General features: G+C 41.8%; 1 protein-coding gene across 1 annotated transcript in view; it reads left to right on the top strand.

Moving 5' to 3' along the window:
• LOC117525824 (perforin-1-like) overlaps window positions 1–16,909 on the top strand; it is a 44,237-nt gene that overhangs the window by 1,181 nt on the left and 26,147 nt on the right. Inside the window, exons 2-6 of the mRNA XM_034187751.1 lie at window positions 8,302–8,570; window positions 8,824–8,903; window positions 11,924–11,969; window positions 14,538–15,040; window positions 15,143–15,237. Of these exons, the coding sequence (XP_034043642.1) occupies window positions 8,302–8,570; window positions 8,824–8,903; window positions 11,924–11,969; window positions 14,538–15,040; window positions 15,143–15,164 (920 nt within the window). The 3' untranslated portion in view covers window positions 15,165–15,237. The remainder of the gene's footprint in view (window positions 1–8,301; window positions 8,571–8,823; window positions 8,904–11,923; window positions 11,970–14,537; window positions 15,041–15,142; window positions 15,238–16,909) is intronic.

The raw sequence follows: 16,909 nt of genomic DNA, 5'->3' as shown, positions 1-16,909 counted from the left end.
CTTGAAAAATGATTTCATCATCCCCAAACATCCTTTCAATTGTCCAAAATATCAACATAAACTTGTGCATTTATTGATGATGTAATGACAGCCATCTCCCCAGTGCCTTTACCTGACATGCAGCCCCATATCATCAATGACTGTGGAAATTTACATGTTCTCTTCAGGCAGTCATCTTTATAAATCTCATTGCACCAAACAAAAGTTCCAGCATCATCACCTTGCTTAATGCAGATTCGAGATTCATCACTGAATATGACTTTCATCCAGTCATCCACAGTCCACAATCGCTTTTCCTTAGCCCATTGTAACCTTGTTTTTTTCTGTTTAGGTGTTAATGATGCCTTTCGTTTAGCTTTTCTGTATGTAAATCCCATTTCCTTTAGGCGGTTTCTTACAATTCGGTCACAGACGTTGACTCCAGTTTCCTCCCATTCGTTCCTCATTTGTTTTGTTGTACATTTTTCGATTTTTGAGACATATTGCTTTAAGTTTTCTGTCTTGACGCTTTGATGTCTTCCTTGGTCTACCAGTATGTTTGCCTTTAACAACCTTCCCATGTTGTTTGTATTTGGTCCAGCGTTTAGACACAGCTGACTGTGAACAACCAACATCTTTTGCAACATTGCGTGATGATTTACTCTCTTTTAAGAGTTTGATAATCCTCTCCTTTGTTTCAATTGACATCTCTCGTGTTGGAGCCATGATTCATGTGAGTCCACTTGGTGCAACAGCTCTCCAAGGTGTGATCACTCCTTTTTAGATGCAGACTAACGAGCAGATCTGATATGATGCAGGTGTTAGTTTTGGGGATGAAAATTTACAGGGTGATTCCATAATTTTTTCCTCAGAATTGAGTGATTCCATATTTTTTTCCTCTGCTTGGTCTAAAAAAGTAACCATTACTGACTGCCACAATCTTTTTTTCTTGATTTCTTATAGTGTTTCTTAAAGCCAGAAAGTTGCCATTTGAAATGACTTTAGTTTTGTGTCATGTCTGTGATCTGCTTTTTTTCTACAAAATTAAACAACTGAATGAACATCCTCTGAGGCCGGTGATTCCATAATTTTTGCCAGGGGTTGTATATACGTACACAGAGGCCACTTGGCTTTTAATATAAAGAATATTTATATAAAAGTGAAGTTGAGAAAAGTAAAAGCCACATTTCATAAACGTTTCTGCACATCAATTTAACAAGGAATAAATTTTAATTTTTCATGACATTTTTAGTCCAAAGGATTAATCCCATCAAATTGTGCACAGTGCACTGTTCAGACATTTTCTCAAAACTGTTCAATGAAATTTCCTTAAATTCCCTGGGGATGTTCCTTGGGGGCTTGTGTGGTCAGGGAAAATTGGACTTACAGATTGAATGAAAATTGGAGAGAGAGGCAGTTTTTATATTTACAAATTAATTATCACTGACAGAACTGATCTCATCTTTGCAATATGATGGAAGTGATAAAGAGCAGCCCTGGTCATTTCCTCAATAAAAGAAAGAGTCTGATAAAAGGATCGCATCAAGATTTTTAAAGGCATCACTGTGTTGAATCACATAATCACTGAAATATAAAACATCTACTCTGTCTATTAAAGTTTAAAAGCAGGAAGTTAGACTGACATCCAGCTCTGCACTGTAACCAGTCAGGCCTCCAACTTCACCACGTTAGACACATTTTCTGCACAAAAGTCCAGGAAGCTAAATGGTTTTCTATTGTTTCATGAAAAAAGTTTTCTAAATGATTAAAATACATTTTTACACATGACCAGTGCTTGTATGACTGTATCACAGTGGGTTTGTTATAACTCTGTCAATCACTGAATGTTTTAGTTTTGGTTTGTTTTTAATGTGCCAAATATCGAATGTTTAAAATAAACCTATCTCTGCCACAATCTAATTTTTTAACAGACTCTTCTAACTTACGCACATGTACTAAAAAAATACAAAACAAAACAATTATTATTTAATTTGTAACGGTACCAGGCACAGGTAGTGCTCGGAAAATGTATTCCTGCTGTAAAGTTGGAAGATACTGGAACCTTTTCTTGCATTACTGCGTAATTGTATCATGTTCATTACAATACAATATTGAGAAAATTAACAGTTCATAACTTTAATGTCCATACAAGTGCAAACTGTAAGTAAAACCACAGCGCAGTCCCCGAAAATATTATTTTACTAAACACCCGAACTATTGTTAGCCGGCAGCACAGTGGCTTAGTAGTTAGCACTGTTGCCTCACAGCGAGAAGGTCATGGGATCGATTCCCACCTGGGACCTTTCTGTGTGGAGTTTGCATGTTCTCTCCGTGTTTGTGTGGGTTCCCTTCGGGTGCTCTGGATTCCTCCCACATCCAAAGACACGCAGGTTAGGTGGATTGGAAACTTTAAATTGTCCGTAGGTGTGTGTGTGTGTGTGTGTGTGTGTGGGGTGGGTGTGGATGTGCTTGTTTGTCTGAATGTGGCCCTGTGACAGACTGGCATCCTGGGGTCCAGGATGTACCCCGCCTCATGCCTTATGACTGCTGGGATAGGCTCCAGCCCCCCTGTGACCCTTAATTGGAGTCATCGGGGATAGAGTATGGATGGATAAAAGTTAGCCTGACTCAAAAAGTTAGCCGGACTCAAAGAGAGGGGCGTGTTCAGGCGTCTTTCATCACACACTGATCCACACATACTCCACCTCATTATGCATTAATGAGGTCATCTGGAATCAGTGCGGCTGTTGCTGCCAGCATCTTGGCACCCAGATATGGGCTTCATATCAGCTGTTTCTCTATTGAAAAGATACAGGTGATGTTGTGCAGGCTTTGTCCAGTCTATACAGTCTATGGTATTTTTTTTACTTCATTTGTTCTTTTAACATTTAGCATACTAAACCATTTTGGGAACCTCCATGTTTAGTTCAAATTTATATTATTGCTCTTTTAGTCTTTTGCTATGGAACCACTCAAAATTTGGCAACAGCAGCCACCTGGCCCCGTCCAATTCACCCATTTATTTTTCCTACTTACAGAAGTTACATTTGACCTAACTGATCAGCACATATTGAAGCTCCTTTAAAAAAGAAGACGAAAGAAACCGAAACGACTGGTAAATATGAAAAAAGACAAAAATCCACTCAAATAAATTTATTAATTTTATTGATAAATTTCAAAATTACAAATGAATGAAAAATAAAATGAAATTTACCCCCAAACTGAGCAGCTATTCTAAATGTGCATACTGTACACATAGTAGAGAAGCTTAAATCTTTCACCCTAAGGACAGGATCCCTAGTTTCAAACAGAGCAATGTAGTGTATTCTATCAGATGTCAGGAAAACTGTAGCAAACACTACATAGGTGAGACTAAGCAGCCGTTGCACAAAAGGCTATACCAGCAACGCAGAGAGGGCGCCAGTGGACCTCAGTCTGCAGTTCATCTTCACCTTAAAGACACTAACCACACATTTGAGGACAAGGAAGTTAAAATCTTAGCCAGCGAAAAGAAATGATTTGAGAGGGGAGTGAAAGAAGCATTGTATGTGAAACAGTTGAAACCCAGCCTTAACCGGGGAGGGGGTCTGAGACACGCTTTGTCCCCTGTTTACAATGGGCAGTGATGCCGGTAACGCGTTACTCTAATCTAACCACTTTTTTAGTAACGAGTAATCTAACGCATTAATCTTTCCAAATCAGTAATCACATTAAAGTTACTTCTCCAAGTCACTGTGCGTTACTATTATTTTTGCATTGTGGGTCGATAGCAGCATTAAACTTGGTCCGTGGGCAGGAGGTCGGGGTTCGACTGAACTGCCCACTTGAAGCGAGCTGTGAGCTTTTCATCCACGGTTTTCTACAGCAGCTTGTCCTCACCTTTTAAAGCACAGTGACAACAGCACACCTGCACTGAGCTTTACAGAGACATTTTTATGCTTTTTTTCTCCTTTATTTGGAATTCTGAGCTGAGCTGCTCCATATCTGTTCATTAAAAACAGCTGATCCTCCGTGACACGTCAACAACTAACACTATTTTCCACTCAAATGCACCTAAACTCTCTTTCTGAGGAGCACATGATGTGAAAACGCAATAAAACTTTCTTACCTGTAAATCTGGTCCTGTTTTCTGAATAAATAAATGTTATCCATTCTTTGTGCTCAAACGCCAAAGCAGGGGCGAATCCAGATGGAATGGGGGCGTGGGGCAAGGATGTGCTCCCCCCCTCCACAACACCCCTAGATTAAAGGTCCAGTTTTGAAGCCTTTTTTTTTACTACAACTACTAATACTACTTATAATAATAATAATTTCGACAAGTAAAATGTTTAGAGAGAATTTTAATGTTAGAAAAATGTTAGAAAGAATTTAATAGTTATATTTATAAACAATGTAGGTTAGAAATTGCAAGTTTTAAATGGTAAATGGACTGCATTTTTATAGCGCTTTTCCATCTGCATCAGACACTCAAAGCGCTTTACAATTATGTCTCACATTCACCCCGATGTCAGAGTGCTGCCATACAAGGCGCTTACTATCAAATCCCCACCTGACTGGAAAATCACTAAGGGCCCTTGGGCAAGGCCTTTAATCCCCTATTGCCCCTGGTGTGTAGTGAGCGCCTTGTATGGCAGCACCCTGACATCAGGGTGAATGTGTGGCATAATTGTAAAGCGCTTTGAGCATCTGATGCAGATGTAAATGCGCTATGTAAATGCAGTCCATTTACCATTTACCATACACACCGGGAGCAATAGGGGATTAAAGGCCTTGCCCAAGGGCCCTTAGTGATTTTCCAGTCAGGTGGGGATTTGAACCCATGATCTTCTGGACTCAAGCCCAACACCTTAACCACTAGACCATCACCTCCCCTACGTTTTACTGTTACAGTGCTGTCAACAGTTAAATATGAGATCAAGAAAGAGGTCTTTATTTTATTTTTTATAAAACAAGTATTTATTTTCATTGAAGTCAAGAAAGGATGACTATAAAGTGAGTTTTGGCAAAACAGGTATCATTGTCATGTTGAGGTGGCAGAGAGTTGTTGTCGACAGCTGGGGAAAGTAACTAAAAAAGTAACTAGCAATCTAAGTTACTTTTACAATTGAGTAATCAGTAAAGTAACTAAGTTACTTTTTCAAGGAGTAATCAGTAATTGGATTACTTTTTCAAAGTAACTGTGGCAACACTGACAATGGGGTACTCAGGTCAAAGCAGTTGCAGTCTTTTGTTCATGGTAATGTGTCATTCACGTCGTCAGGAGAGGCGTCAGGAGAAGCGTCAGTCCCATTGTTAGGAGGGACAGCTCCCCTGTCATTAGGAGGGTGCTAACTAGAGAACAATAGGTGCTATTTAGAGCAATTGTTAGTACTAGCCAATACCAGTCTGCCTCTCGGTAGGAGGGGTCTGGTTAGGTTAAACTCCAGCTTTTGCTGGCTTCTGTTATTCTTATTCTAAGAGTCAAGACAGAAGTCAGACTATCAGAGCAAGAATTTTAGCTGAGGAAGCTTCTGCAATTAGAAGCGAAATGTACTCGCGTCAAGCAACCCAGTCCGGTCAAAGATTCAAGCTTCTCTATTATGGAAACCACCTGGACAACTGAGAGCCTTCACAGAAATAATGTACACATGCTGTAATTTTAAACACTGAGTGATTACAGAAGTTGCCCTGAACATGTTCAAGCAGAAGTCAATAAAAGTGTTTGCTAAGACACCAGGCTTTCATTGAGGAAGGAAGTAGAAGTTCGAATGAAAAACTAAGAGCTGGACAGTTTTTCTGGTGATTGCAAAGGTGTGTGGGAGGGGGTTTCTGAGAAAATTTAGATTTTTCTTTGGGTCTGTAGATAACTACTGGTTCATTTTCAGGACAATATTTAGAAGGAATATCATTATACATAATTTTTTTCAATTTCAGCAACATCGTATTTATTATTAGCAAGAGTTTAGGGCTGTAATATTTTCTGTTTTCCTTGACACATTATTTAAATGCCACCCCAATCAAAAATTTCTGTTACTGCCTCTGGAAACCTGAAAACACAGATGACACTCTCTGATTTACATGATATCAGTGCTCACATTCAAATCCTGATAAAAACCCAATTCCAAGTTGGGACATTGTGTGAAATATAAATAAAAACAGAATACAGTGATTTGCAAATCCTCTTCAACCTTTATTCAATTGAATACACCACAAAGACAACATATTTAATGCTCAAACTGATAAACTTTATTGTTTTTGTGCAAATATTTGCTCATTTTTGAAATGGATGTGTTATGTGTCGACGCGGGTTGAGGAGCGGACCTGCGTCAGACGGAACCCAGCGCTAAAAATAACCAGAAAGCGGTTCCAATAACAAAAACAATTGATTTATTTCACCCACTGGTGCACAACAAAGTGTAAAAACCAAATAGCGTCCTTCTGGTGGAGTGAAGGCTGGCACGCTCTCCAGCGCCCAAAAGGATCGAAGCCCGGCGCTCCTGGACCCACTACCACCGCCAAACACCCCCCAGGTGGACACGACAAACCGACTCTCTGCGAAGCATAGAAGAGGTGAGGTAAGTCAGCGGTTACAACTAATATCCTTCAAAAGACACACACTATCAGCAAAACATTCAGGTCTGTATTTTTTACTTTATGCAAATGAGCAGCTTCTCACAACAGGTGGAGGATCACTCGTCCGCACACCACAGCAGTGAGAAGCAAGCTGCACAATTCTCATCTCAATTCAAATATACTGCGTAACAAAATACCAAGTTACTATCAACAATTAGTCAAACACTTAATCATCTTTGATGTGTGCTGACAGCATGTGTCCCTCACCCTTCCTTGCTTCACGGGCTCGATGTGTCAAACCCAGGCGTGGTCCTCAGCGTCTCACAAACGAACATCACAAGGTCGAGTTCCCGGCAGTTCTGCTTAAATCACACATGACTTAAATGCAGAATGCCATCCAATTATCTGCTTCAGCTGAAAGTCTTTAAGGTTGCATGTGAGCACCATTCACAGGTGCTGCACATGATGTTGATAAGGGTGAAGGATTCTTCAGCCAGCACCTTCTCCACAGACAAATCAGTTCTCATGCCACCTGGAGAGCAAAGAAAAGAAAAGAACACCAAAATATCCAGCCACACCCCCCAACACACAACAGGATGCCTGCAACACATTTAAAAAAAGCTGGGACAGGGGCAAAAAAAAAAAAGACTAGGAAAGTTGATGAATGCTCAAAGAACACCTAATTGGAACATTCCACAGGTGAACAGGTTAATTGGAAACAGGTGAGTGTCATGATTGGGTATTAAAGGAGCATCCCCAAAAGGCTCAGCCATTCACAAGTAAAGATGGGGTGAGAATCACCACTTTGTGAACAACTGTGTGAAAAAATAGTCCAGCAGTTTAAGAACAATGTTTCTCAATGTTCAATTGCAAGGAATTTAGGGATTCCATCATCTACAGTCCATAATATAATCAGAAGATTCAGAGAATCTGAAGAACTTTCTACACGTAAGCAGCAAGGCCGAAAACCAACATTGAATGCCCGTGATCTTCAATCCCTCAGGCGGCACTGCATTAAAAACCAACATCATTGTGTAAAGGATCTTACCGCGTGGGCTCAGTAACACTTCAGAAAATCATTGTCAGTTAACACAGTTCGTCGCTACATCTACAAGTGCAAGTTAAAACTCTACCATGCAAAGTGAAAGCCATACATCACCAACATCAAGAAATGTCGTCGCCTTTTCTGGGCCCGAGCTCATTTGTAATGGAATTGGGGTTGTATTTCTGAGGGAGCATTTTTGCACTGAGAACCTGGCAGACGTTGATCCGCAGGCTGCTTCGAGTGGAGCACAGAAACCATCTGCTTCATTCACATGATCCTGCAGCTTTTTCTCTGTGCACAACTGCTTTATGTCGTCGTTACTTTTGCAGTGGTCCGTGGTGCCACTAAATCTTACTGTCACATTTTCTAATCAGCCTGTCTGAATATGTCTCAAGTCTCCTACATTGACCATGAGACATATGAGCCCATTTTCAGTTGGTGGATTATCAACTATCAAAACCAACTTTTTGGTTATCTGTCCCCACCACAGCTGATGTGGCTCTGCATTAAATTTCACAGGATGTGCATGAAGGATCACAGGCTTCACTAACATCATCAGTCAGCTGAAAGCATTTTGAGTCATTCCTTGTACAAGGAGTTGATATGATCATCACCCAACATGCTGATGGGAATCAAACTGTCCAGCTTCTGTGACTGTTTGCAGATCTCATCATCTTCATTCATTCATGTATATTAATGCTCCCTGTGATCTTTTTTGACCTCAGCCACACTCCACTTGTCCAAGCCGCCCGGTCTCGGCCTGACTCTCCTCGTCCTGCTGTCGTACCACTCTGTGGTATTTTTCTGCCAGACTGGAACTCACAGCCAGTGTGTGTCTGCTCCCTTTGTGCCTGGTCACAACCTTGCTGGAGAAGGTTTTGATATTGTCACCCTGGAGCGCAAAGGAGCCTATGTGATTGATGTGGTGACTTATCTTGACCGTGACACATGTACTCTTTGCGAAAACCCTCTTCAAAATGACCAACTGCAAAAGGTAAATAACAAACACACGCAGTTCAAAATGATCAAATATCAGGCGATGCACAGACTGAATGTTATATACAAATCATCAGAAAGGTGAAAAAAGCTTCACTTTGAGTTCATATTAATTTTTTGGCTTCAGCTATTATAGCTTGTGGCAGGAGAATAAAATATATTTTGTTGTTGTCCAAATATGATTTGGCCTGACTGTACACATTACATTTATCATGTTGTACATCCTTACAATGATGTTTCGCCTTGTTCAGCTCCCCCTGTCTGTACTGGACTGGCGTGTGTTAACCAGCTGCAGTTATCACCTCGAAAACAGTGTTCATGATTCTATAAGGTAACTCTTCACAATCACTCAAAGCATTTCAATTCAATTTTTTTGTATAGCGCCAAATAACTCAGGTCATTTCAAAGTGCTTCACAAGAGCAGGGTTATATAACCACAAAACCTTAACGTCAGACCTCATATGAACAGCAAGGGTGACCACAACTGGAGAAATGTGATCAAACCTTCTTCTCCTAGTTACAACTTCGTCATGGGAGCACGAAAAAAACAAAAAAAAAAACAAAACGTGAGACTGGGATGGGGTAGGAGTAGGGTTAGTAATGGTGAGTTAAACAAAAACCTGTCACAAAAATTTGACTCATTTCGTCACAGGAGCACGAAAAAAAAAGTGAGACTGGGCTGAACACAGAACCCTGTGGGACCCCGCAATTTGCTGGAATAGGTTTTTGATGCGATGTTTAAATCAGTCCCAGGCGGCGACAGACACAGATTTGCAGAGGGGTCTTGCATTGATCTGAGGGGGGCACATTTTTATTTTTTTTTAAGGCCAGAAGTGTAAAGTCCTATTTAATCAGGGGTTTCTCCCCCGGGATATTTAAAAATTTGAACAGTTGAATATGCAATTATAACATAGATGAGAAGGAAAGAGCAATCAACTCATGTCTGACTCACATGAACAAAGTGCAAAGCTGCAGGGCAAGCGCAGGTTAATGAGCGCACTTCTAATATCGGACGACTGAATAGGATTTAAAAACTTAATGCACCAAATGCAAGTTTGGCTGCACGCAACTCATACCCAGGGTGAGTTATCCGTAACATCCGTTTCACTCTCTCTTTCACTTTCTCATAATTACGATCTGGTAATTATGAGATCGGTAAAAGTGCCACATTGACCACTGCTTTACTCAGAACCACATCACAGAACCCCATAACAGATCCACATCATACAACCCCATAACAGAACCCCACCACAGAACCACATAACAGATCCCCATAAAAGAACCCCTTCACAGAACCACATCGCACAACCCTATAACAGAACCCCATGACAGATCCACATAACAGATCCACATAACACAACCCCATAACAGATCCCCATAAAAGAACCCCTTCACAGAACGACATCACACAACCCCATAACAGAACCCCATCACAGATCCACATAACAGAACCCCATGACAGATCCACATAACAGAACCACATAACAGATCCACATAACACAACCCCATAACAGATTCCCATAAAAGAACCCCTTCACAGAACCACATCGCACAACCCCATAACAGAACCCCATGACAGATCCACATAACAGAACCCCATCACAGAACCACATAACAGAACCACATCACAGATCTACATCACACAACCCCATAACAGATCCCCATAAAAGAACCCCTTCACAGAACCACATCGCACAACCCCATAACAGAACCCCATGACAGATCCACATAACAGAACCCCATAACAAACCACATAACAGATCCACAAAACAGAACCACATAACAAAACCACATAACAGATTCACATAACAGAACCCATCACACAACCACATCACACAACCCCATAACAGAACCACAAAACAGAACCCCATCACAGAACCACATAACAGAACCCCATCACACAACCCCATAACTGAACCACATAACAAATCCACATAACAGAACCCCATCACACAACCCCATCACAGAACCCCATAACAGATCCACATAACAGAACCTCATCACAGAACCCCATCACAGAACCCCATAACAGATCCACATAACAGAAACTCATTACAGAACCCCATCACGGAACCCCATAACAGATCCACATAACAGAACCTCATCACACAATCCCATAACAGAACCTCATAACAGATCCACATAACAGAACCCCATAACAGAACCACATAACAGAACCCCGTAACAGAACCACATCACACAATCCCATAACACAACTGCATCACAGAACCCCATAACAGATTCACACAACAGAACCTCATCACAGATCCACATAACAGAACCCCATCACAGAACCCCATAACAGAACCCCATCACACAACCCCATAACAGAACCACATAACAGAACCACATCACACAACCCCATAACAGAACCCCATAACAGAACCCCATAACAGAACCACATAACAGCCACCCCCAGCTCAGGGGGTGAGCCCATCTGTCATAATCACAATCAGGGACAAGGATGGGCTCACCCACAGCCAGGCGCACGTCAGTCTGGACGGAGCCCCTACCTGGAGGAATTTCATTCATTCAGGAACATCTTAGGGGAAAATCCACGCTGTGTCCAATCACAGAGCACCTTCTGCTCTTACAAATGGGCTGACTTTCAATGATGACTCGGGAACTCTCATGCTTGCCTTCACTGAGGGACTGGAAGCAGTGGACTTGCATGAAGATGTTTTCTTCATGGATGTGCGGTTTGTGGTTTTGAGCAAAGCAGTGGTCAGTGTGGCACCTTTCCTAAGCTTATAATTACCAGATCTTTTTGTCAAAAATTTGTCATTTTTTTAAATTCAGTGAACGCAGTGCACTTCTGTATAGTCAAAACTCTACACATATCATTTCTGTGTTACATTTCCATTTTCAGATCATTTCATGAACCAATCGAATCATTTACAATTATTTGAGTAAAAATCAGATAAAGCACAGTGTCTTTATCAATATTATTATGACTCATCTACATTGGAAATTTGTATAAACTGATAGTATTCATGGTGGCCTGCGATTTCTTTTTTTTTTTTTTTTTTTGGTACGTGAGTGACTGACAGACTCGTTCGTCCAGGGTGGACCAGCGGCCTCCGAGGGCAGCCCAGGCACCCTAAGACCCGCTCATTACACCGAGACTATCTGTTAGCTGCAACGCCAACCAAAATAGAACCCGACCATTAATATCAGTCAATTTCAAACAGATCTGACAGTGTGCAGTGATCTACTGGATCAAACGCTGCACTAAGGTCAAACATAAGCAGCAGTGTGATGACATCTGAGTCCACCACCAGCACTGTACTGCGTTCTCTGTTGTTTTATGTACAGACTGAATGTAAAGCTACATTTATTCTGTGTTCACAGCTCACTGCTGTCAAGCTACTCCAAGCACGACAGCTCTGACTGGCAGGTAGGAAATATCTCATAGCTGTTTCGCTCACGCAGATCACGGTGAAGGTGAAACATGTTATCATAAATCATGTGACATCATGATTTGTCTGTATTTGCGTGTGTGATAACTTGACAGTTGTAACATTTGTGCACTGAACCTCACAGGTATGTACCACAGGATGATATCTCAGATGGGTCTGAATATGGAGGTCATGAGTTCAGGTTACGGGTCGTATAGTCTTATACACTCCACAAAAACTGAAATGCAACACTTTAGTTTTTGCTCCCATTCTTCATGAGACTTTTACACACACCAAATATTATTGCCCTCAAATTGTGTTCGTGAATTTGTTCATCTGTGTTAGTGAGCAGGATGGATGATCCTGCTCACTAACACAGATGAACAAATTCACAAACATAATTTGAGACAAATAGACCTTTTGTGGGGCAGCACAGTGGCTTACTGGTTAGCATAGTTGCCTCACAGCAAGAAAGCAGTGGGGTCGATTCCTGCTTATGGTCTGTGAGTGAGTGAAACCTTTTGTGTGCATTTGCAATGCATGAAAAATGGAAATGGAAACAAAATAGCTGAGTTGTAACTAAAAGATCTTTTTTTTTTTTTCGCGCCCGACTGGAAAATCAACAAGGGCGTTCGAAGTTCAAAGTTCGACCACATTACACCCATTTTGGCATCTCTTCACTGGCTTCCTGTCCCAGTGAGATCAGATTTTAAGGTTCTGCTACTAACCTATAAAATTATTCATGGACTGGCACCTCCCTACCTAGCTGACCTAATTAAACCTTACGTACCGGCCCGGGCTTTACATTCTCAGGGTGCAGGACTACTTTGTGTCCCTAAGGTGAATAAGAAGTCTGTGGGTCACAGAGCTTTCTCTTATCGTGCCCCTGTTCTGTGGCATGATCTCCCTGCGTCAATAAAACAGTCAGATTCTGTGGAGACTTTCAAGTGCAGACTTAAGACGCACTTATTTTCCCTTTCATATGGCTAGCATACTGGTACAGTTTTGTTTTACGCTTTTTACTCTTTGAATTCATTTATTAGTAATTGGAGCGTGCTGCGGCCTCAACTTTACCTAAATTCTGTGTCTTTTAGTGAAGTTTAGGGCTAGCGGCCAGCGATCACCTTTCTGATGCCTGATTCTGTTTTTTTCTCTGTGTTTAAGGTGCAGCTCCATCCAGAGATGGGAGTTGTATTGTATTGCTACGATGAGGAAGCAACATGGCATAAATAGGTTTTTTATATATATATATATACTTTCCCAAGGCCACTTGATCCTGATGGTGAGCCTTTGACTCTATGATCTTGATCAAAACTGAGCAGGTAGTATCCAGCCTTTGATCTTGAATGCTTACTTTCTGATCCCAAGGCTGACACCTAATCCTTATTGCTGACCTTTGAGCTTCTCAGATGGTCACTAAAGAGTATAAACCCCCTGATCTGTATTTGTTTAGTTTTGGCCTGAATGCTGAGCTTTGATCCAGATTGATGATTGTACTGTTTTGTTGATGGAGGCTACGTGTTGCTATTTAGGTCAAAATTATAAGGTCAATATTGATTGTGATGATCTCGGATTTAATCCTGATTGCTAACCTTTGACCCTGCTCTTTGAACTTTATCAAAGGTCGGCAGGTAGTATCCAGCCCCGGATCCAGTTTGCTTACTTTGAAAAAATAAAAAATATGAATTACTCTCAAGACAAAAAACAAAAAACAAAACAAAACAAAAAAAAAACTCCTATTAGAGAATCATGGTGATCATTGGGCTTAGTGATCTTAATTTTTAAGAGGGTGCACCTTCAGTTCTAACCCACCAGGTGGTAGTGTCTATTCATTTGCAATATTTAAATGAATGTATATAAACTTACTATTACAAAATACAGCAGCCCCCTAACAACAATAGTAATAATGATGATGATGATGATGATGATACTACTACTACTAATAATACAGAAAAATAAAAATAGCCAGATAGTCTGGGGTTCAGGGGTTCACATTCAGGGAACTCAAACTTCACACTTGATGTTTGCGTATAAAATATTAAATGGCAAAATGGACTGCATTTATATAGCGCTTTTCCATCTGCTACAAACGCTCTAAACACTTTACAGTTCTACCTCACATTCACCCAAACACACTCACACAGTGATGTCAGGATGCTGCCATGCAAGGCGATCACTACACACCGGGAGCAACTAGGGGATTAAGGACCTTGCCCAAGGGCCCTTCATGATTTTCCGGTCAGGCTGGGATTTGAACTGAGGATCCTCTGGTCTCAAGCCCAATGCTTTAACCACTTGATGGGGTCTCAAGCAACCAGCTGTCCCTGTTGGAGCTCATGACCCTTCTACATGGGGGGAACCTTCCCATCAGGTTAAAAATGCTCCATCACAGGTTCTGACAGCATAAGAAAACAAATGGATCCAAACCAAATCATTGTCACATATTAGTGAAGCTACAGTGCAGTATAACGTGTTTCTCCACTCATGTACTGAGGGTTGTATTTATCGTGTGTCTGTGCACAGATCCTGCACATAAATAATACCTTCTTTATCTTTGTGTCCTACAGGCACACAGCTGCTTTACACTGGGTATCGGTGTTGGCCTCGGGAAGATCACATCAACATTTGAATTGGACAAGTGCAAAACATACCTACAGAACCAGGCTACCAATGTCTCGTACAGCAGTGGTCTCCACCAACACTACACAGAAGTGGCTGGAGGCACCGACTGGGTGGGGGAGTTCTCACTCACCCACAGTGACTCAGTGGGTTATGAGATATGGCTGAAAACCCTCAAGGATCATCCTGATGTTGTTCTGCACAATCTCAGTCCAATTTACAAGCTGGTGTCAAACGATGATCGCACAAAGCGGATCGGACTGAAGGCTGCCACTGAGGACTACTTACAAAAACACGGAATAGAGATTTCATCAAACCAGCAGCAGTGTGGGAACAGAATCCAAAACCTGGCTCCCAACTGTTGTCCTAAAGAGGCCTCTGTGGGGGAACTCAGTGTGACCATCATCAACGGCTGGGATCTGACAGGAGACACTTGGGGCGTGACTGAGGGGTAAGTAGACAAAGACTTCAGCATGCAGCAGGAACTGTGAACATCTTCAACAAAGGTTACTTCATAAATTATTTTATTCTCGTTCTTTTCTCCACACTGCAGGTTTGTCAAGGTGTTTTTTTGAGGGAATCGAACGCAGAACCAATATGATCAAGTCAAACTCCCCTAACTGGAATGAAATTTTGTATTTGGGAAAGGTTAGTATTAAACATAATTTAGCAAATCAGCACATTTCACAGGTGAGAACCCCCCAAGGATATCACTACTATTCATTATTCATTATTATTACTATCAATACTATTTTTATTCTATTTCTATTCTGTTTTATTGCATGCCATATATTGTTTTGTGTGTGTCTTATGCTGCTAATTTGAGTATGAAGAGCTGCTAAACTGCCTTTCATTGTTTAATGACAATGACAATAATATATATACATGCAACAAAAATATAAACGCAACACTTTTGGTTTTTCTCCCATTTTGTATGAGATGAACTCAAAGATCTAAAACTTTTTCCACATACACAATATCACCATTTCCCTCAAATATTGTTCAGAAACCAGTCTAAATCTGTGATAGCGAGCACTTCTCCTTTGCTGAGACAATCCATCCCACCTCACAGGTGTGCCATATCAAGATGCTGATTAGACACCATGATTAGTGCACAGGTGTGCCTTAGACTGCCCACAATAAAAGGCCACTCTGAAAGGTGCAGTTTTGTTTTATTGGGGGGGGGGGGGGGATACCAGTCAGTATCTGGTGTGACCACCATTTGCCTCATGCAGTGCAACACATCTCCTTCGCATAGAGTTGATCAGGTTGTCAATTGTGGCCTGTGGAATGTTGGTCCACCCCTCTTCAATGGCTGTGCGAAGTTGCTGGATATTGGCAGGAACTGGTACACGCTGTCGTATACGCCGGTCCAGAGCATCCCAAACATGCTCAATGGATGACATGTCCGGTGAGTATGCCGGCCATGCAAGAACTGGGACATTTTCAGCTTCCAAGAATTGTGTACAGATCCTTGCAACATGGGGCCGTGCATTATCCTGCTGCAACATGAGGTGATGTTCTTGGATGTATGGCACAACAATGGGCCTCAGGATCTCGTCACGGTATCTCTGTGCATTCAAAATGCCATCAATAAAATGCACCTGTGTTCTTCGTCCATAACAGACGCCTGCCCATACCATAACCCCACCACCACCATGGGCCACTCGATCCACAACATTGACATCAGAAAACCGCTCACCCACACGACACCACACACGCTGTCTGCCATCTGTCCTGAACAGTGTGAACCGGGATTCATCCGTGAAGAGAACACCTCTCCAACGTGCCAAACGCCAGCGAATGTGAGCATTTTCCCACTCAAGTCGGTTACGACGACGAACTGGAGTCAGGTCGAGACCCCGATGAGGACGACAAGCATGCAGATGAGCTTCCCTGAGACGGTTTCTGACAGTTTGTGCAGAAATTATTTGGTTATGCAAACCGATTGATTCAGCAGCTGTCTGAGTGGCTGGTCTCAGACGATCTTGGAGGTGAACATGCTGGATGTGGAGGTCCTGGGCTGGTGTGGTTACACGTGGTCTGCGGTTGTGAGGCTGGTTGGATGTACTGCCAAATTCTCTGAAACGCCTTTGGAGACGGCTTATGGTAGAGAAATGAACATTCAATACACAAGCAACAGCTCTGGTTGACATTCCTGCTGTCAGCATGCCAATTGCACGCTCCCTCAAATCTTGCGACATCTGTGGCATTGTGCTGTGTGATAAAACTGCACCTTTCAGAGTGGCCTTTTATTGTGGGCAGTCTAAGGCACACCTGTGCACTAATCATGGTGTCTAATCAGCATCTTGATATGGCA

Source organism: Thalassophryne amazonica, chromosome 15 (assembly GCF_902500255.1).
Source record: "Thalassophryne amazonica chromosome 15, fThaAma1.1, whole genome shotgun sequence".
Taxonomy (NCBI): domain Eukaryota; kingdom Metazoa; phylum Chordata; class Actinopteri; order Batrachoidiformes; family Batrachoididae; genus Thalassophryne; species Thalassophryne amazonica.
Note: the sequence above shows the minus strand (reverse complement) of the source record. Positions and strands in the feature narration are given on the sequence as shown.